Below are 21,234 nucleotides of genomic sequence, written 5' to 3' on the forward strand. Positions count from 1 at the left end.
GTCAACTTCCTGAAACAAAAAATGCACTAAAAAAACTATCATCAATAACTATTCCAATCAATAACTACTCAGTTTGGTATAGTTTTACATAATGAACACTTAATTCACATTCATAAACTACCCTTTAACTTTGTCAGCTGTGGAAGAGAGTAAAACAGAATGTTTCAATAAAAATTTACCATGCTAAAGGTTTTCAAGAGCAGCGGCCAAACAATACCCTCCCTCACCATGAATATGTCAGAAAGAAAGCAAAAATTCAGACAACAGCTGCACCAGAAAAAAAACAGTCCAAACAAGACATTTTCTTAGCGTTATCATTTTTTGTTTCTCAGTACGGCATAACACAAAGCAAGAATCTGAAAGGTTATAAACCATTTTGAGCATCAGTTCAATCATTAGAAACCAGAGCAAATAATAACCATTTTACCAGACTATTGTAAGAATCTAATGAAATACTGGAAACGAATATCTTATAAATTATCAAGTACTACATAAATATTATTAATTATTATTATTGTGTTATGATTCACTAGAGAATCATAAGATCCATCACTATCCTTTGCCATTACACTGCTCTCCTGGAAAAACGGTATTTGTTGTCATCTGAAACATGTATATATCTATCACTGGACTGTTGTAGCTGAACTACTAAGATGAGAAGCCGAAGTGTAATGAGGATTTAATATAATAGAGATCTAATATGCTGTTACAAATTGCCGTTCTAAGCCTTGGTAGTAGAGCTCTACAGTATTAAACAAATTAAGTCTCAGAATAAGCTGCAGGCCATCATCCTTGGAAGGGCATGGGCCTCCTAGGTGGCTCAGGCAGTACAGAATCTGCCTATAATGCAGGAGACACTCCTGGGTCAGGAAGATTCCCTGGAGAAGGGAATGACAACCCATTCTAGTATTTATTCTTGCCTAAAGAACTCCAGGGAAAGAGGAGCCTGGCAGGCTAGTCTATGGATTTGCAAAGGTGGACACAACTGAGCAACTAACACTTTTTCACTTTTATCAGTCCTTGCGGTGAACAGGGAACAAAGTTTGGTTTAATGATTTGATAGGAAAGAAGGACACGTGTCCACCCAGGAGAGAAAATCAAAATCACAGGATGAAGGAAAGTTGGCATCTACAAACTATACACCCCTCCAATGGGAAGAAGCACTACTTTATGCTTATTGAGCTAGTGTTATTTATTTAAGTGTACTTATCCTTTTTTGCATTCCCTAAATGGGAATAGGACTATATTCTTAGGACTGAGAGATAATTTATATTAAAAGGCATCTCTGAAAATCAACAGAATGTCTTTCTGTTACATTATGCTTTGGACTACTTGATTAAACTTTACTCATAATAGTATTAACTATATTTTATCTCAAGTAAAATACAGAAAATCAGGGTATTACTGTTGTTTTTAAACTGATAATGGCAAGATAAGGTCTGGATTTATAAAGTAGATAATGACAGCTCATCATCAAAGTTTATCAGTCTTAGTAAATCATCATGTACAAAATTTCTGTGACAGGCAAATAAATATACAGGCTAGTGACATTTCAAAGAAAAGCAAAGAAGTCAGAAGATGACTCTATTTTCTAAACTTGATAGAACTTACTTATAAATACTAGTAAACGAAGGCTTGTCCACTGAGTGTAAACTCAAAATTAGCTGCAACTTGGTGTGTATTCATTAATGCAACTTAACTCACTTTAACATTTAATTCACACACCAAATAATTCATTCACTCCTGTATTCAACAAACAACTGCTGAGCACCTACTATAGACCAGGAAAACAAAATAGTCAAAATCTTTTTCTCCCACTGACTCACACTCTAGTCAGAGGAGATGGATGATACGTTATATCCTAAGTGATGGTAAGTTCTCGGAAGAAAAATATGGTGGTGAAAGGGTATGAGAGAGTAGTTTTATTTTATATAGAGTGACAAAGGAAGACATTCCCAATAAAGTGATATTTTAGTGGAGTCTTGAAGAAAATGGGAAAGTAAATCACCTGGAGAAAACCATTGTAAAATCATAACTTCTAAAACACTCAAGCTCTAAGCCTTGAAAACTGAGGTTTACGTGTAAATGTGTAACATCGCAGAAGTTTACTCCCATAGTAACAACTGCAAGCACACCATACTCTAAAAGGAAAAAGCAGAATAAGCAGTACTACTCATACATAAAAGGGGGTAGGAAGAGTGTCTGCAATTACAGCACAGAGAGAAACAACCACAATTATAAAGAAATAATTCTCCCCAACTGAAACAGATTTCATAACAAGCAGTAAGAAAAATCTTAGTTTCAATTACTCGTATCTTCACTGACAACTTCACTTCAATAATGTCAGTGACCATGAAAAGACCAAAACCAAGATCAGATAAGAGTTAAAAAAAAAAAAAAGGAAATAGAAGATGCCAGTATTTTATATAAAGTAAAACTGAATTGGTATACTATCTTTACACAAAAACTAAATTCAATTTAGAGTTTATATTCTAAATGTCTTTCAGAACACACCAGCAGAAAAATTAGAAATACGGTTACTTTTTACAAAAGTTATCCTTAAGCCCAGTTACTTAAATGAATCTGCCAGATTACAGGCATGAAGTTTTTGCCATTAGGGTTCTCAAGTTTAAGTCCTACATTGCTTGTTTTAATCCTTATAAATTAATTCACATTTTCCAAGCAGAACAACTACATTTATTCTGGCCTCTTATATCCGGTTCTCATTCACAATCTAAGCTATCTCTGCAACAATTTCTGACTGCTGAGCTTCCTTTTACTTTTTAATACAAATGTATGGTTTTCTACTGCACACATTTACCACAGTTTATTTAACTAGTTGCTTGCTGCTGCTAAGTCACCTCAGTTGTGTTCAACTCTGTGTGACCCCATAGACGGCAGCCCACCAGGCTCCACCACCCCTGGGATTCTCCAGGCAAGAACACTGGAGTGGTTGCCATTTCCTTCTCCAATGCATGAAAGTGAAAAGTGAAAGTGAAGTCACTCAGTTGTGTTCGACTCTTAGAGACCCCATGGACCACAGCTCTTCCATCCATGAGATTTTCCAGGCAAGAGTAGTGGAGTGGGGTGCCATTGCCTTCTCCAACTAGTTGCTTACTGATGGACATTTAGACTATTTCTAATTTTTTGCTATTAAAAAACATGCCTCATATACAGGTCATGCATATTGAATTTTACATCTGAGTAAATATATTAATGATATAAATTTCCAATAAAAAAATCAAAGGGTACAGTTTTTGTAATTTTGAAGGATTCTGACAAATTACCCTCCACGGAAGCTACTTACATTTCCACCAGCAAAGCATGAGAGCACTAGTTTCTGCCTGTCTTTGCTAATTTAACGTCTTACCAAACATTTTAGATTACTGACAGTCTAGTAAGAGAAAAATGGCAGGTTTTAATTTGCATTAAATTAATTTTAATTTAGCAATTCACATTTCTTTCATTATAACAAATTTGGCATTTGTTCTTATGTTTAGGAGCCACCTAAATTTCTTTTTTTTACAATTTTTTCTGTTCTTAAAAGTTGAGATGGTAGACTATTTCTTATTCTATTTTATGAGCTGCAAGTATTCCCTCTCCAATTTGTAGTTTGTTCACAGTCACTTAAATCACACTTAAAAATGATACTATTCAAACACCATTCCCATCTGAATTAGAACAATTAACCACTGCTTAATATATGCCCATTACAACACATTTTATACTTGGTATACAGATGATGCTTAATCAGTATTTTCTGACCGAATGAATAAATGGCTTTAATACAGGTGCTAGGGATACAAGAGAAAATAAAACAAGCTCCCTGCCCTATACAGAATTCTTTCTGGTGGAGAAAAGAATTATACTACCAACTAATTAAAAACAATGTATAAAAGTACTTTAAAATACATGTGGTATTATGGAAACAAATCTAGGAAACTAGATAATTACATATTATTTACACTTGCAGAAGGATGAGTTGGTGAGAAAGTGAAAAGCACTGCCAGCAGAAACAAGCAATTTCCATAGAGCAGTTCTCATAGCATGGGTGAATACAGTGTTTTATGCACACACAGGACACAGACCAAAAAGGTAGGCTTGGTATAAATCTTGAATACAATCTTGAGAAGTTTATATTTTCATATGTGGGCTCATAATGGATTTCACCTCATAATTCAAATTCTCATTAACTGGTAGGAACCACCCAGACACTCCACAGAGAATTCTAAAGCTGTGTCTGAGGTTGGCAGGAAGGTAATGTGATTGACAGTGTGCCATGCATTTATTTAGTTTTGTTTTCTAAATGTGTGAGCCCATTTCTTTCTATATTATTTATTTATTTGGTTGTGCTGGGTCTTTGTTCGGTGTGAGGGCTTTCTCTAGTTACGGTGCAATGGCTTCTCAAGGCTGTAGCTTCTCTTGTAGAGCATGGGCTTCAGTGGCTGTGGCTTGCATGGGCTCAGTAATTTTTAGGAAATATCATCCCATTTACAATAACATCAAAAACAATAAAATACTTAAAAGTAAATTTAACCAAGGAGGTGAAAAATCTCTATTATGAAAACTATAAGACATTAATAAAAGAAACTGAAGAAGATACAAATAAATGGAAAGGTATTCCATGTTCATGGATTGTGGAATTAATATTGTTAAAATGTTAATACTGCTGCTAAGTTGCTTCAGTCATGTCCGACTCTGTGAGACCCCACAGATGGCAGCCCACCGGGCTCCCTCGTCCCTGGGATTCTCCAGGCAAGAACACTGGAGTGGGTTGCCATTTCCAAAAGTCATTTATAGCAGTGGTCTCCAATGTTTTTGGCACCAATGACCAGTTTTGTGGAAGACAATTTTTCCGTGGACTGGGGCAGGTCAGGGAGGGATAATTTTGGATTATTCAAGCATATGACATTTATTGTGCATTTCATTTTTAATCTAATGTCACCCCTGATCTGACAGGCAGAACCAGCAGGCTGTAGCCTGGAGGTTGAGGACCCTTGATTCATAGATTCAGTACAATGCTTATCAAGATTCTAATGGCAAGTTTTATAGAAGTAGAAAAAACACTACTAAAATTTATATGAAACCACAAAAGACCATCAAAAGCCTAAGAAATTTTGAGAAAGAAGAACAAAGCAGGATGCAACACACTTCTTGATTTTAAGCTGTATGATAAAGCTATATTAATCAAAACAGTATGATATTGACGTAAAAACAAATAGAACACTGGAACACACTTGAAAGCCCAGAAATAAACCCAAGCATACATGGTCAACTGATGTTCGACAAGGTAGCCAAGAAGACTCAAAAAAGAAAAGACCTTCTCTTCAATAAATGGTATTGGGATAACTGGAAAATTGAAATGCAAAAGAATGAAAATGAACCCCTATATTACTCCACTCACAAAAATTAACTTGAAACACATTGAAGACTTAAATGTAAGACCCACAATCATGAAACTCCTAAAAGAAAACATAAGAATAAAACTCCTTGACATGGATCTTGGTAATGTATATGGATGGATTGGATACCATATGCAACAAACTAAAAAAACAAGTTGACTACATCAAACTAAAAAGTTTCTTTACAGCCAAAGAAACAATCAACCAAGTGAAAAAATAACCTATGGACTGGGAAAAAGTTTTTGTAAGCCATGTATCTGATAAGGGGTTAATATCCAAAATGCATTTAAAAACTTGTATAACTCAATAGTAAAGGGAAAAAAAATTTAAAAAATGGAGAAAGGATCTGAATAGACATTTTTCCAAAGATGATATTAAAAAGGCCAACAGGTACATTAGAATATGCTCAACAACACTAGTCATTACAGAAATACAAGCTAAAACCACAATGCTAAGTTGTTAAGATAATTACTTCACGCCTATTAGAATAGCCATCATGGGAAAGGTAAAGAGATAACAAATGCTGGCGTGGATGTCCTATGTTGGTGGGATTGTAAATTGGTGCAGTGGAACTACCATAGGATCCAGTAATTATACTTCTGGGAATATATTTAAAGGAAATGAAAACACTAACTCAAAAAGGTATCTGCATCCCCAAGTTCATAGCAGTTGTATTTACAAGTTAAGAAATGGAAACAACCTGAGTGTCAATTGATGGATTAATGAATAAAGAAGTTGTGATATATATACTGGAATGTTGTTTAGTCTTTAAAAAATGAGAAAATCCTGTTATTTGCAAACAACTAGGATAGAACTTAGTGGCATTATGCTAAGTGAAATAGGTCAGAAAGAAAAAGGCAAATGGTGTAAAATCTCACTTACATGTGGAATCTAAAAGCAAATAAAACAGAAACTAACTTATAGAAAAGAAGATTAAATGTTGGGTACCAAAGGTAGAGGGTAGTGGGAGGGGGAATTGGAAGAAGGTGGCTGAAAAGTAAACAAAAGAAATAAGTACTATGGATATCTGTAAAGCCTCCTCAGCTAACCATTTTGCCTTCAGTTCAGTTCAGTTCAGTCACTCAGTCCTGTCTGACAATTTGCAATCCCATGGACTGCAGCACACCAGCCTTCCCTGTCTATCACCAACTCCCGGAGCTTACTCAAACTCATGTCCATCGAGTCGGTGATGCCATCCAACCATCTCATCCTCTTTCGTCCCCTTCTTCTCCGACCTTCAATCTTTCCCAGAATCAGGGTCTTTTCAATTTAGTCAGTTCTATGCATCTGGTGGCCAAATTATTGGAGCTTCAGCTTCAGCATCAGTCTTTCTAATGAATATTCAGGACTGATTTCCTTTAGGATGGACTGGTTGGATCTCCTTGCAGTCCAAGGGACTCTCAAGAGTCTTCTCCAACATCACAGTTCAAAAGCATCAATTTTTTAGCGCTCAGTTTTATATATAGTCCAACTCTCACATCCATACATGACTACTGGAAAAAATATAGCTTTGACCAGATGGACCTTTGTTGGCAAAGTAATATCTCTGCTTTTTAATATGCTGTCAAAGTTGGTTATAACTTTTCTTCCAAGGAGCAAGTGCCTTTTAATTTCATGGCTGCAGTCACCATCTGCAGTGATTCTGGAGCCCAGGAAAACAAACTCTGTCACTGTTTCCATTGTTTCCCCATCTATTTGCCATGAAGTGATGGGACCAGATGCCATGATCTTAGTTTTCTGAATGCTGAGTTTTAAGCCAACTTTTTCACTCTCCTCTTTCACTTTCATCAAGAGGCTCCTTAGTTTTTCTTCGCTTTCTGCCATAAGTGTGGTGTCATCTGCATATCTGAGGTTATTGATATTTCTCCTGGCAATCTTGATTCTAGCTTGTGCTTCATCCAGTCCAGCGTTTCTCATGATGTACTCTGCATATAAGTTAAATAAGCAGGGTGAAAATATACAGCCTTGATGTACACCTTTCCCAATTTGGAATCAGTCTGTTGTTCCATGTCCAGTTCTAACTGTTGCTTCTTGACCTGCATACAGATTTCTTAGGCAGGTCAGGTGATCTGGTATTCCCATCTCTTTCAGAATTTTCCACAGTTTATTGTGATCCACATAGTCAAAGGCTTTGGTGTAGTCAATAAAGCAGAAGTAGATGTTTTTCTGGAATTCTCTTGATTTTTCAATGATCCAATGGATGTTGGCAATTTGATCTCTGGTTTCTTTGCCGTTTCTAACCAGCTTGAACATCTGGAAGCTCATGGTTCATGTACTGTTGAAGCCTGGCTTGGAGAATTTTGAGCATTACTTGGCTAGAGTGTGAGATAAGTGCAATTGTGTGGTAATCTGAACATTTTTTGGCATTGCCCTTCTTTGGGATTGGAATGAAAACTGTCCTGTGGTGACTGCTGAGGTTTCCAAATTTGCTGGCATGTTGAGTGTAGCACTTTCACAACATCATCTTTTAGGATTTGAAATAGCTCAACTGGAATTCCATCACTTCCACTAGCTTTGTTCGTAGAGATGTTTCCTAAGGCCCATTTGACTTCGCATTCCAGGATGTTTGGTTCTAGGTGAGTGATCACAGCATCGTGGTTATCTTGGTCATGAAGATCTTTTTTGTATAGTTCTTCTGTGTATTCTTGCCACCTTTTCTTAATATCTTCTGCTTCTGTTAGGTCCATACCATTTCAGTCCTCTTTTTCTTTGGGATGGTTTTGATCATCTCCTCCTGTATAGTGTTACAGACCTCTGTTAATAGTTCTTTAGGCACACTGTTAACTAGATCTAGTACCTTGAATCTATTTTTTACCTCCACTGTGAATTCATATGGGATTTGATTTAAGTCATACTGGCAGGCCTAGTCTTTTTTCCCGGTTTTCTTTAGTTAAGCTGAATTTTGCTGATGATCTGAGCCACAGTCAGTTCCAGGTCTTGTTTTTGCTGACTGTATACAGCTTTTCCATCTTTGGCCACAAAAAATGTAATCAATTTGATTTCGGTATTGATCATTTGGTGATGTCCATGTGTAAAGTTGTCTCTTGTCTTGTTGAAAAAGGGTATTTGCTATGACTAGTGCATTCTCTTGGAAGAATTCAGTTGGCCTTTGCCCTGCTTCCTTTTTTTCTCCAAGGCTGAACTTGCCTGTTACTCTAGGACTCCAGGAATATCTTGACTTCCATCTTTTGCATTCCTATCCCCAAAGATGAATAGAACAGTTTTTTTAGGTGTTAGTTCTAGCAGGTCCTCTAGGTTTTCATAGAACTGGTCAACCTCAGCTTCTTCAGCACTGGTGGTAGGGGCATAGACTTGGATTACTGTGATGTTGAATGGCTTGCCTTGGAAGTAAGATCATTCTGTCATTTTTGAGGTTGTACCCAAGTACTGTATTTTAGACTCTTGTTGATTATGAGGGCTACTCTGTCTTCTATGGGATTCTTGCCCACAGTTGTATATATAATGGTCATCTGAATTAAATTTGCCAATTCCTGTCCCTTTTATTTTGCTGATTCCTAGGATGTCGATGTTCATTCTTACCATCTCCTGCTTGACCACGTCCAATTTTCCTTGATTCATGGACCTAACATTCCAGGTTCCCATACAATACTGTTCCTAGCAGCATCAGATTTTACTTTTGTCGCCAGACACATCCACAACTGAGCATCATATCTGCTTTGGCTCAGCCACTTCATTCATTCTGGGGCTATTGGTAATTCTCCTCTGTTCTTCCCCATTAGCATATTGGACACCTTAAGACCTAGGGGACTCATCTTTTGGTGTTATATATTTTTGCCCTTTTATACAGTTCATGAAGTTCTCCCGACAAGTATACTAGGGTAGTTTACGATTCCCTCCTCTAGAAGGTCACGTTTTGTCAGAACTCTCTGCTATCACCTGTCCATCTGGGGTGGCCCTGCACTGCATGGCTCATAGCTTTATTGAGTTATACAAGGCTTTACAAACAGCAGAAGAACAAAGAGACATAAAAAGCAAGGGAGAGAGGGAAAGGTACATCCAACTAAACACAAGAGTTTCAAAGAATAAATTGGAGAAGAAAAGAAAGCCTTCTTCAATGAACAGTGCTTAATTATAGAAGAAAACAACTAAAGGGGAAAGACTAGAGATCTCTTCAGGAAAACTGGAAACATCAATGAAGCATTCTACCCAAAGATGGGCACAATAAAGGATAAAAATTACAAAGACCTAGTAGATGCTGAAGATATAAAGAAGAGATGGAAAGAATACACAGAACTGTATAAAAAAGATCTTAGTCACCCAGAGCCAGACATTTTGGAGCTAGCTCAAAGTCAAGTGGGCCTCAAGAAGCACTGTTGCTAATAAATCTAGTGGAGGCAATGAAATTCCAGCAGAACTATTCAAATCCCTAAAGGAGGATGTCGTCAAAGTTTTGCATTCATTATGTCAGCAAATCTGGAAGACCCAGCAGTGGCCACAGGATTGAAAAGGTCAATCCTCATCCCAACTCCCAAGAATGGTAGTATCAAAGAATGTGATAATCACTGGACAACTGCAATCATCTCCCATTCTAGTAAGGTCATGCTTAAAATCTTGATGCTAGCATTATGTGAACCAAGAACTTCCAGATGTCCAAGTTGGTTACAGAAAAGAAAAAGGAACTAGAGATCAAATTGCCAACATTCTCTGGATTATACAGAAAGCAAGGGAATTTCAGAAAAACATCTATCTCTGTTTTATCCACTGTGCTAAAGCCTTTGACTGTGTGGATCATGATAAACTGTGGAAAGTTCTTAGAGAGATGGGAATACCAGACCATCTTACCTGTCTCTTGAGAAACATGTATGCGGGTCAAGAAGCAACAGTTAGAAACATTTATGGAAAAACTGATTGGTTCAAGATTGAGAAACGAGTACAACAGGGTTGTCTGTTGTCACCCTGTTTGTTTAACCTATACGCTGAGCATATCATGAGAAATGCCAGGATTGATGAGTTAAAAGTCAGAATCAAGAGAGGCGGGAGAAACATCAACAATCTCAGATATACGGATGACACCACTCTAACGGCAGAAAGTGAAAAGAAACTAAGAGCCTCTTTCGAGGGTGAAGGAGGAGAGTGAAAGAGCTGGCTTAAGACTAAATATTAAAAAAAACTAAGAACTCAGATTGTGGCATCCAGCTCCATCACTGCATGACAAACAGAAGGGGAAAATGTGTAAATAGTGACAGGTATCCTCTTCTTAGTCTCCAAAATCACTGCAGATGGTGACTGCAGCCATGAAATCAGAAGATGATTACTTTCTTGGCATGAAAGCAATGACAAACCTAGACAATGTACGGAAAAGCAGGGACATTTCTCTGCTGACAAAGGTCCATATTAGTTAAGGCTAAGGTCTTCCCAGTGGTCACATGGGGTTGTGAGAGCTGGACTATAAAGAAGGCAGAACACCAAAGAGTTGACGCCTTCAAAGTGCGGTGCTGGAGAAGACTCCTCAAAGTCCCTTAGACAGCAAGGAGATCAAACCAGTCAATTTTAAGGGAGATCAAGTCTGAATATTCACTGGAAGGACTGATGCTGGAGCTGAAGCTCCAGTATTTTGATCATCTGATGCGAACAGACGACTCTTCCCTGAGGCTGGGAAAGATTGAGGGCAGAAGGAGAAGATATCGGCAGAGGATGAAATGGCTGGACAGCATCACTGATGCAATGAACATGAACTTGGGCAAACTCCAGGAGATGGTGAGGGACAGGGAGGCCTGGTGTGCTGCAGTCCATGTGGTCACAAGGAGTCAGACATGACTGGGAAACTGAACAATAACTACTATGAATATAATGTACATAATGATGACTGTAGCTAAAACTGTTGAATAATATATAGGAAAGCTAAGAAAGTAAATCCTAGCATTCTCATTACAAGGAGAAATATTTTTTCCTTTTTCTTTTCATTTTATCCATATGGGATGATGGATGTTAACTGAACCTATTGTAGCAATCATTTCACAACTTATGTAAGTCAAACCATGATGCTGTAAACATTAACGTTATAAAGTGACATATGTCAATTATTTCACAATAAAATTTGGAAAAAAAGTCATCTAGAAAAGATACCCTACAAATAAGTAATTATTTAAATAAACAATTGTATTGCATTTAAAGAGTAACAAGTATATCACAAGAGATTCTATAAAATGAAAACAAATATATTTGCCAATTTTGGAAAGAGTTTATTGACTTGCCTCCATCTTCGGGAATAACTGGTAACGCCAAGCTATTTTCATCTTAATGTCAGATTCCATTTTATGACCGCATATATCTTCATCGCATTCTTTTTTATAGCTATGATCAATTAATGGTGCAGGAAGTTTCTAAGAAAACAGAATGACACATTATTAAGCATCTGTGGTTAAAAAAATTGACAATTTTCTTAAATCATAATATTAGAACTTTCCAATGTATTAAAAATTGACATTTTAAAATTGACTCAAGCATAATATCATGACAATATCAATATTTCTACAGTAGAGAAGGAATTACACAGTATTAAATGTGAAATTTAACTTTTTACTGACGAAGTAGAATTTGAAAAAAAATTCAAATTTTTATATTAGCAAAAATCAAATGCTGTTGCTAGACACTATGATCATCAAAAAAATTTTATACTCTTAAAGTCTAGAATTAGCACTTTTGTGTTATACGTAATTATTGTTATGTTTGCCACAAGGTAAAAATAAAGCATGTGCATAATCTGTTTACTGGTTTCTAATTCTAGAATTTAAAAAACTCATTCACCCAAAATAATGGGTGAAGTAACAACTAAAAATAAAGACATTTATTTTGCCCATATCAAACATTAGTTTTGCACCTGCAAGCCTATGACTCTAACTTTAACAAGGAAAATAGAATTTAAAATCTTTGATTAAATGAAGAGACAAAGAATTCCAATTTTCCTTACTTAGAAACTGACCTACAAAATGACCTACTGAGAGGCTACAAGAAAACACATAGAAAACATTGTTTTGTGAAGAGTACACACACTTTTTGGAGAAGGAAAGCACAAGCAGTAATTTTGTTTTTTATCAGCTATAATCATAAAGTGGAGCATTTGTATTAGTAAACATAATCTTGCATGTCTTCATAAATTAGTGTAAGCTGCAATTTATACTTTTCAGGATTAAATTTACTTATGCTTAAAATTGTGTTAACTAAAAATTATAGTAACCATCATATATTTTAGTAACCTCCTAAAAGATCTCACAGTGGATTCAGTCTATAACATATGCTAGTATTAGACACTAGTTGTATCATTAAAACTCTGAATACATCATACCTAGCAAAGCATTCATTTCTTATAAAACACAAAGCAACATTTTCTCCAATGGAAACAAATATATGTGTATAGTTCAAATAGCATATAGGTTATAAGTTTGAATTCAGCAACCAGATTGTTCAGATTCAAATCCTGACTTTGCAGTAGAGCTGTATCTGTGGTTACCCTGACCACCTGTAGCACCTCTACATGTCTCCACTCAATACTGGAAAAATGCAGATAGTAGTATTTACTTCATTGGTTTGTTGTAAGTAATAAATGAGCTAAAAAATGTAAATGCAAAGAATGGTACCTGCCACATGTCAAGCATTCAATAAATGTTCGATTATGAGAATTCAGTCAAATCACTGTCCTAACTTTTATTCAGAGCCACATATTTTGTATTGTCAATATTAGGCAACATTTAGTATAAATATTTGTATTTTTTTCAATCTAAGGAACATTTTAATAACAGTTATGACAAAGGTCATAACTCAACAACAAAAACATTAAAAATTTTTTTTCAAAAGAGACAGTGTATATTTTTAAAATGTATACCACACTGTCTCTCATTAGTTAAAATATATCAATCTGGAATAGAAATGTTCTAATATTAAGGTATATAGTATTAAAGAACTAGACCTAAAATATTAGAGACCTCTTACTAATACGGCTAAGACAGGTAAACAAGATGAGAGTATAAAAATAGGTGAGCATTTCCTTATATATCTTATTAAATAGGCATCTACTCCTACGGTGGACATTTCACCATTTCAAAAATTTTTATAAGGTGAAAATTACAATGATTCTAATTTCAGTATTGATAAAATAGATACTCATTTTCTAAAGAGGAAAATGTTCAAAATAGGTATAGAAAATACACTCTAACTAGTAACATTCATCTAAAGGATATGTTTTCATATATATAAATAATAAACATACATATATTAATATGTGCATATATTAAGTACTTTCAATTGAAATAAAATTCACATAAAACAAAATTTATTATTTTAAGTATTTTAAAGTACAGTTGAGTGAATTTTAGTATATTAAGAGTTGTGCAACCATTACCACTATTTACTTTCAGAACATTTTCAATACTCCCAAAAGAAACAGTACACTCATTCAGCAGTCACTACCCATTCCCCCTTCTCCTAGTCCTAGTAATCGTTAATCTACTTTCTGTCTTACGGATTAGCCTAGTCTAGACAGTTAATTTAAATAGAATTAGATAACACATGACCTTTTGGATCTGGTTTATTTCACTTAGCATGGTGTTTTCAAGGTTCATCCATGTTGCTGTATGTATTTCATTTCGTTTTATGACTGAATAATATTCCACTGATTGGATATATGTCACATTTGTTTATCTATTCATCAGTTGGTAGACATCTGGATTGTTTCTACTTTTTGACTGTTATGACAAAGCAGCTATGAATATTCATGCATGAGTTTTAATGTGAACAAATATATCCAATTCTCTAGGATATATACCTAGGAGAGGGTCATAGAGTAAATCTGTTTAACTTTTTCAGGAACTACAAAAATGTTTTCCATAGTGGCTGCACCATTTTATATTCTTACCAACAATGTTTGAGGGTTCCAATTTTTCCACATCCTAACATTTTTTTCTTTCTTTATTGAAAAAATAGCTATCTTAGTAGGTGTGACGTAGTATCTCATTGTAGTTTTGATTGGCATCTGATGACTAATGATGTTGAGTTTCTTTTCATGTGTTAGTTTTGGACACTTGTATATCTTCTTTGGAAATATGTCTATATATACTTTGCCCACTTTTTAACTGGGTTCTTACGTTGTTGAGTTATAACAATTCTTTATTTATTCTGGGTATTAGATCCTTATTGTATATATGATATGTTCTCACATTCTGTGGTTTTATCTTTTCACTTCTCACCAGTGTGTTTTGATGCAAAAATACTTTTTAATTTTGATGAAGTCCAGTTTATTGTTTTTTTCTTTTGTTGCTTATACTTTTGGTGTTGTATTTAAGAAACTATTGCTTAACCCAAAGTCATAAAGATTTATTCCTTTCATTTTTTCTAAAGTTTTAGATTCAGGATCCGTGGACAAAATGGCAGAATAGAAGGATGTGAACTCATCTTCTCCTGCAAAAACACCAAGATCGCAACTAGCGGCTGAACAAGCATCGACAGGAGAATGTTGAACCACACCAAAAAAAAAAGATACCTGCATCTAAGAGCAAAGGAGAAGCCCCAGAAGATGGTAGGAGGGGCGAAAATCGCTTTTAGAATCAAACCCCAGAACTGCCAGAGATGCCTGGAGGACACAAACAAAACCCTGTGCACACCAGGACTGAGGGAAAGCAGCAGTGATCCCCACAAGGGACTGAGTCAGACCTGCCTTTGAGTGTCTGAGTGTCTCCTGCAGAGGCATGGGTCAGCAGTGACCTGACTCAGGGGCAGGAGCTCTGGCTGCAGCAGACCTGGGAGGCACGGCATGCGGCCTAAGTCCTCTTGGAGGAGGTCGCCATTAGCGTCACTATAGAACCGCCAATACACCACCCACAAACTGGAGAACAATTATACCAAAGAAGTTCTCGCAATGCTGCCAAAGTTCTAGGGCCCACAACAGATTTTCCAACTTCAGGATTCAGCAAAAGGGCTGAGAACGCCAGAAAAACAGACTCTTGGAGAGCACAACAAAACGTTGTGTGTACCAGGACCCAGGAAAAGGAGCTGCTGCTGCTGCTGCTAAGTCGCTTCAGTCATGTCTGACTCTGTGCGACCCCATAGACAGCAGCCCACCAGGCTCCCCCGTCCCCGGGATTTCCCAGGCAAGAATACTGGAGTGGGTTGCCATTGCCTTGTCCAATGCATGAAAGTGAAAAGTGAAAGCGAAGTCACTCAGTCGTGTCCAACTCTTAGCGACCCCATGGACTGCAGCCCACCAGGCTCCTCTGTCCATGGGATTTTCCAGGCAAGAGTACTGGAGTGGGGTGCCATTGCCTTCTCCGGGAGAAAGGAGCAGTGACCCCATAAGAGACTGAGCCAGACTTGCCTCTGACTGTTTGGGAGTCTCCAGTGGAGGTGTGTGTCAACAGTGGCCTGCTGTGGGGTCAGGGGCACTGATTACAAAGGTTCTGGGAGCCCAGTGTGTTGGCATAAGTTCTTTTGAAGGAGGACCCATTACCACTATTACCCCTACCATAGTTTGGCCTCAGACCAAACTATAGGGAGGGAACACAGCCCCACCCATCAGCAGAAAATTGGATTAAAGATTTACTGAACATAGCCCCACCCACCAGAGCAAGACCCAGTTTTACCCATAGCCTGTCCTTCCCAAGGAAGGACATAAGCTTCTTATCCTCATCCATCAGCGGGCAGACAGAATGAAAACCACAACTAGAGAAAACTAACCAGACTGATTACACGGATCACAGCCTTGTCTAACTCAGTGAAACTATGAGCTATGCCATGTAGGGACACCCAAGATGGATGGGTCATGGTGGAGAGTCCTGACAAAACGTGGTTCCCTGGAGAAGGGAATGGCAAACCACTTCATTATTCTTGCCTTGAGAACCCCATGAACAGTATGAAAAGGCAAAAAGATGGGACACTGAAAGATGAACTCCCCAGGTTGGTAGGTGCTTAATATGCTACTGGAGAAGAGTAGAGAAATAACTCCAGAAAGAATGAAGAGACGGAACCAAAGCGAAAAAAACGCACAGTTGTGGACGTGACTGGTGATGCAAGTGAAGTCCGATGCTGTAAAGAACAACACTGCAGAGGAACCTAGACTGCTAGGTCCATGATTCAAGGCAAGCTGGAAATGGTCAAACAGGAGATGGCAAGAGTGAACGTTGACATTTTAGGAATCAGTGAACTAAAATGGACCGGAATGGGTGAATTTAATTCAGATGAGCATTACATCTACTACTGTGGGCAAGAAACCCTTAGAAGAAATGGAGTAGCCCTAACAGTCAACAAAAGGGTCTAAAATGTAGTACTTGGGTGCAGTCTCAAAAATGACATAATGATCTCTGTTCGTTTCCAAGGCAAATTATTCAATAACACAGTAATCCAAGTCTAGGCCCCAACCACTAATGCTGAAGAAGCTGCAGTTGAATGGTTCCATGAGGACCTAGTAAGATCTTCTAGAACTAACACCAAAAATAGAGATCTTTTTCATCACAGAGGACTGGAATCCAAATGTAGGAAGTCAAGAGATAACTGGAGTAACAGGCAAGTTTGGCCTTGGAGTATAAAATGAAGTAGGTCAAAGGGTAATAGAGTTTTGCCAAGAAATTCATTGGTCATAGCAAACACCCTCTTCCAAAGATACAACAGACAACTCTACACATGGACATCATCAGATGGTCAATACTAAAATCAGATTGATTATATTATTTGCAGCTGAAGATGAAGTTCTATATAGTTAGCAAAAACAAGACCAGGAGCTGACTGTGGCTCAGATCATGAAGCCAATTTGGCTCCTTATTGCCAAATTCAGACTTAAATTGAAGAAAGTGGGGAAAACCACTAGACCGTTCAGGTATGACCTAAATCAAATCCCTTACGATTATACAGTGGAAGTGATATATAGATTCAAGGGATTAGATCTGATAGAGTGCCTGAAGAACTGTGGACAGAGGTTCATAACACTGTATAGGAGGCGGTGATCAAAATCATCCCCAAGAAAAGTAAAAGCAAAAAGGTAAAATGGTTGTCTGAGGAGGCCTTACAAATAGCTGAGAAAAGGAGAGAAGCGAAAGGCAAAGGAAAAATATATCCATCTGAATGCACAGTTCCAAAGAATAACAAGGAGAGATATGAAAGCCTTCCTCAGTGATGAATGCAAAGAAACAGAGGAAAACAATAGGATGGGAAAGACTGGAGATATCTTCAAGAAAATCAGAAATTCCAAAGGATCGTTTCATGCAAAGACAGGCACAATGAAGGACAGAAACTGTATGGACCTAAAGAAGAAGATACTAAGGTGGGAAGAATACACAGAAGAACTATACAAAAAAGATCTTCATAACCCAGATAACCACGATGGTGTGATCACTCACCTAGAGCCAGACATCCTGGAGTTCAAACTCAAGTGGGCCTTAGGAAGCATCAGTATGAAAAAAGCTCAGTTCAGTTCACTTAAGTAGCTCAGTTGTGTCCGACTCTTTGTAACCCCATGGACTGCAGCATGCCAGGCTTCCCTGTCCATCACCAACTCCCAGAGCTTACTCAAACTCATGTCCATCGAGTCAGTGATGTCACATAATTCCAGCTGAGCTATTTCAAATCCTAAAAGATGATGCTGGGAAAGTGCTGCACTGTATATGCCAGCAAATTTGGAAAACACAGCAGTGGCCACAGGACTGGAAAAGGTCAGTTTTCATTCCAATCCCAAAGAAAGGCAATGCCAAAGAATGTTCAAACTACCACACAAGTGCACTCATCTCACACAATAGCGAAGTAATGCTCAGAGAAAGCAAAGCTAGAGAATTCCAGAAAAAACATCTACTTCTGCTTCATTGACTATGCCAAAGCCTTTGACTGTATGGATCATAACAAACTGTGGAAAATTCTTCAAGAGATGGGAATACCAGACCACCTTACCTGCCTCCTATGAAACCTGTACGCAGGTCAAGAAGAACAGTTAGAACCAGACATAAAACAATAGACTGGTTCAAAATTGGGAAAGGAGTACATCAAGCTTGTATATTGTTACCCTGCTTATTTAACTTATTTAACTTATATGCAGAGTACATCATGCGAAATGCCAGGGTGGATGAAGCACAAGCTGGAATCAATATTGCTGGGAGAAATATCAATAATCTCAGACATGCAGATGACAGCACCCTTATGGCAGAAAGTGAAAAGGAACTGAAGAGCCTCTTGATGAAACTGAAAGAGGAGAGTGAAAAAACCTGGCTTAAAACTCAACATTCAATAAACGAAGATCATGGCAACCGGTCCCATCACTTCATGGCAAATGGGGAAACAATGGAAACAGTGAGAGGCTTTACTTTCTTGGGCTCCAAAATCACTGCAGATGGTCACTGTAACCATGAAATTAAAAGTTGCTTGCTCCTTGGAAGAAAAGACATGACCAACCTAGACAGTATATTAAAAACAGAGACATTACTTTGCCAACAAAGGTCCATCTATCAAAGTTATGGTTTTTCCAGTGGTCATGTACGGATGTGAGAGTTGGACTATAAAGAAAGCTGAGTGCCAAAGAAGTGATGCTTTTGAACTGTGGTATTGGAGAAGACTCTTGAAAGTCCCTTGGACTGCAAGGAGATCAAACCAGTAAATCCTTAAGGAAATCAGTCCTGAATATTCACTGGAAGGATTGATGCTGACACTGAAGCTCCAATACTTTGGCCACCTGACTTGAAGAACAGACTTACTGGAAAAGACCCTGATGCTGGGAAAAATTGAAGGCAGGAGAAGGGGATGACAGAGCATGAGATGGTTGGATGGCATCACCAATTCGATGGACGTGAGTTTGAGCAAGCTCCGGGAGTTGGTAATGGACACGGAAGCCTGGTGAGCTGCAATGCATGCAGTCACAAACAGTCGGACATGACTTAGCGACTGACTGACTGACTGACCAGGTGAAAGGGTGTGAAATTACCACCCCAGTGCGTCTAGGAGCCAGGGGATTGAACCTAAGAGGCATATTCTTGGGCCTGAAAATCTTTTGAAATTACTTTGTTAAATTTAAGACCTGCTTGGGATACATCAACCATTCCTTCTTTCTGTTTTCTCCCTTGGATTTGAAATGTCTTTCCTATGCCTGTCCCACCACTGTACTATGGAACCATCTAACTTGTCTAGTTTCACATGTTCAGTCAGCACTGGTTATGGGGTTGGACTAAATGTTTTTTGCATGAGAGAAGGACGTGTATCCCTGGTGGGGGGGTGGTGGAGGGGAGGGTTGGGGAACACAAACATTCAGTCTATAACATAGTGTCTGGCACACAGTAAGCATTCAGTAAATGTTTGAGGGTGTAATAAATGATGGCTAACAAATCTGTTTCCAATCATTCTGTAATTTCTGGACTTAGATTTTTAATGGCCTTCTGGATATTCTACCTGAATGTTCAACTACATGTCAAACTCAAAGTATATAAGAAGTCAGGTTATTGTCTTTCATTCTTTCTGTCAATTCTTCCTGCTCCTTACTTTCTCTACAATTATTTCCTTAGTTAATTCCCTCTCCTGGATCAGGGCAGCATGTAGCAACAGAGCTCTCAGTTGACTCTTAAGTATCTCAGAAAGAAGATATTGTAGTTTGTACCTTCTTTCATACTGTTCTCTTACAAAGTGAAAAATGTGTAAGACTTACTTACCCAGTAAGTCCTGAGCTTCTCTACCTCTGAGTCTTTATTATTGCTGTTTCCTTTGCTTAATGTTGTTGTTTAGGGGTTTGCTTAATGTAGTAATCTGTATATTTGGATAGCCAACAAAAACTCATTTGATAGAAAAGAAAAGCATAACTTATAACAGCAGGGATTATAAGTTAACTCATTAAAATCAAGCAATTTCATTAAATTAACAGTACAATTAAGGGAATTCGTTCAAAACAATATAGAAAGGAAATGCCATGAGTAGGCTGCAAATCAATGAACTTGAAGATAGTAAGGGAAATTATCAACAACAAAGGACAGAGGGAAGAAAGTAAGAAGAAAAAGAATAATTCTAGCGAGCTTTTTCATATGAACTGCTGAGCTGAATCTAAACTTTATTCAGAAATGCAAAAGCCCTATAGTAGCCAAAACAACTTGAAAAAGGAGAAAGTTAGGACTTAAAATACCTAATTTCAAGACATAAAACCAGAAAGACGGAAGTCCATTTAAGATAGATATGATTCAATGGAACAGAAAAGAAAGTTAGGGAAGAGATTCAGTAGTTTTTTTAATTGGTTTTCTACACAGATGCCAAGGGAATTTAATAGAGAGAGGATAACAACAAATTCCTAGAAAACAACAGAGGAGAAAATAGTGGTTTTTAGGTATCCCAGGAATCAGTAAACTGGGCCAAATCCAACCAGTCATCTGTTTTTGTAAACAAAGTTTTATTATAACATAGTCATCCTCCTTTGTTTAGGAACTGTCTGCCTTAGTGATACAATAGCAGAACTGAGTAGCTGTAACAGAGACCACATGGTCTGCAAAGCTAGAAACATTTACCAACTAGTCCTTTAAAGGAAAGTTTGCTGACCTCTGAGTGATTCAGATTTTTCTTAAATAGGACAAAAACATAGCATGAAATATACTGAACTTTGAAAATGTTTTTCAAATGACACTGTTAAGAAAACAAAGAAGCAAGCTATAGATTGCGAGTAGATATTTGCTAAACACTTATCTGATAGAGAATTTATATCCAGAATATAAAAGAACACATAACTCAATGACAAAAATGCAAATAGTCCAATAACAGGTGGACAAAAGAGCTGAACACTCTACCAAAAGATATATGGATGGCAAACGCAAGAAAAGACGCTTGATATCATTAATTATTGTTATTGGTGTTCAGTCGCTCAGTTGTGTCCGAC

The 21,234-nt window shown here is 37.5% G+C and overlaps 1 protein-coding gene across 2 annotated transcripts in view; it reads right to left on the bottom strand.

The window, feature by feature from the left end:
* Nucleotides 1–21,234, bottom strand: part of ELP4 (elongator acetyltransferase complex subunit 4) — a 233,563-nt gene that overhangs the window by 168,662 nt on the left and 43,667 nt on the right. For both annotated transcript variants that reach the window (XM_018059296.1, XM_018059295.1), the window contains exon 4: nucleotides 11,618–11,746. In XM_018059296.1, coding sequence (XP_017914785.1) covers nucleotides 11,618–11,746 — 129 coding nt within the window. The remainder of the gene's footprint in view (nucleotides 1–11,617; nucleotides 11,747–21,234) is intronic.

Source organism: Capra hircus, chromosome 15 (assembly GCF_001704415.2).
Source record: "Capra hircus breed San Clemente chromosome 15, ASM170441v1, whole genome shotgun sequence".
NCBI lineage: Eukaryota > Metazoa > Chordata > Mammalia > Artiodactyla > Bovidae > Capra > Capra hircus.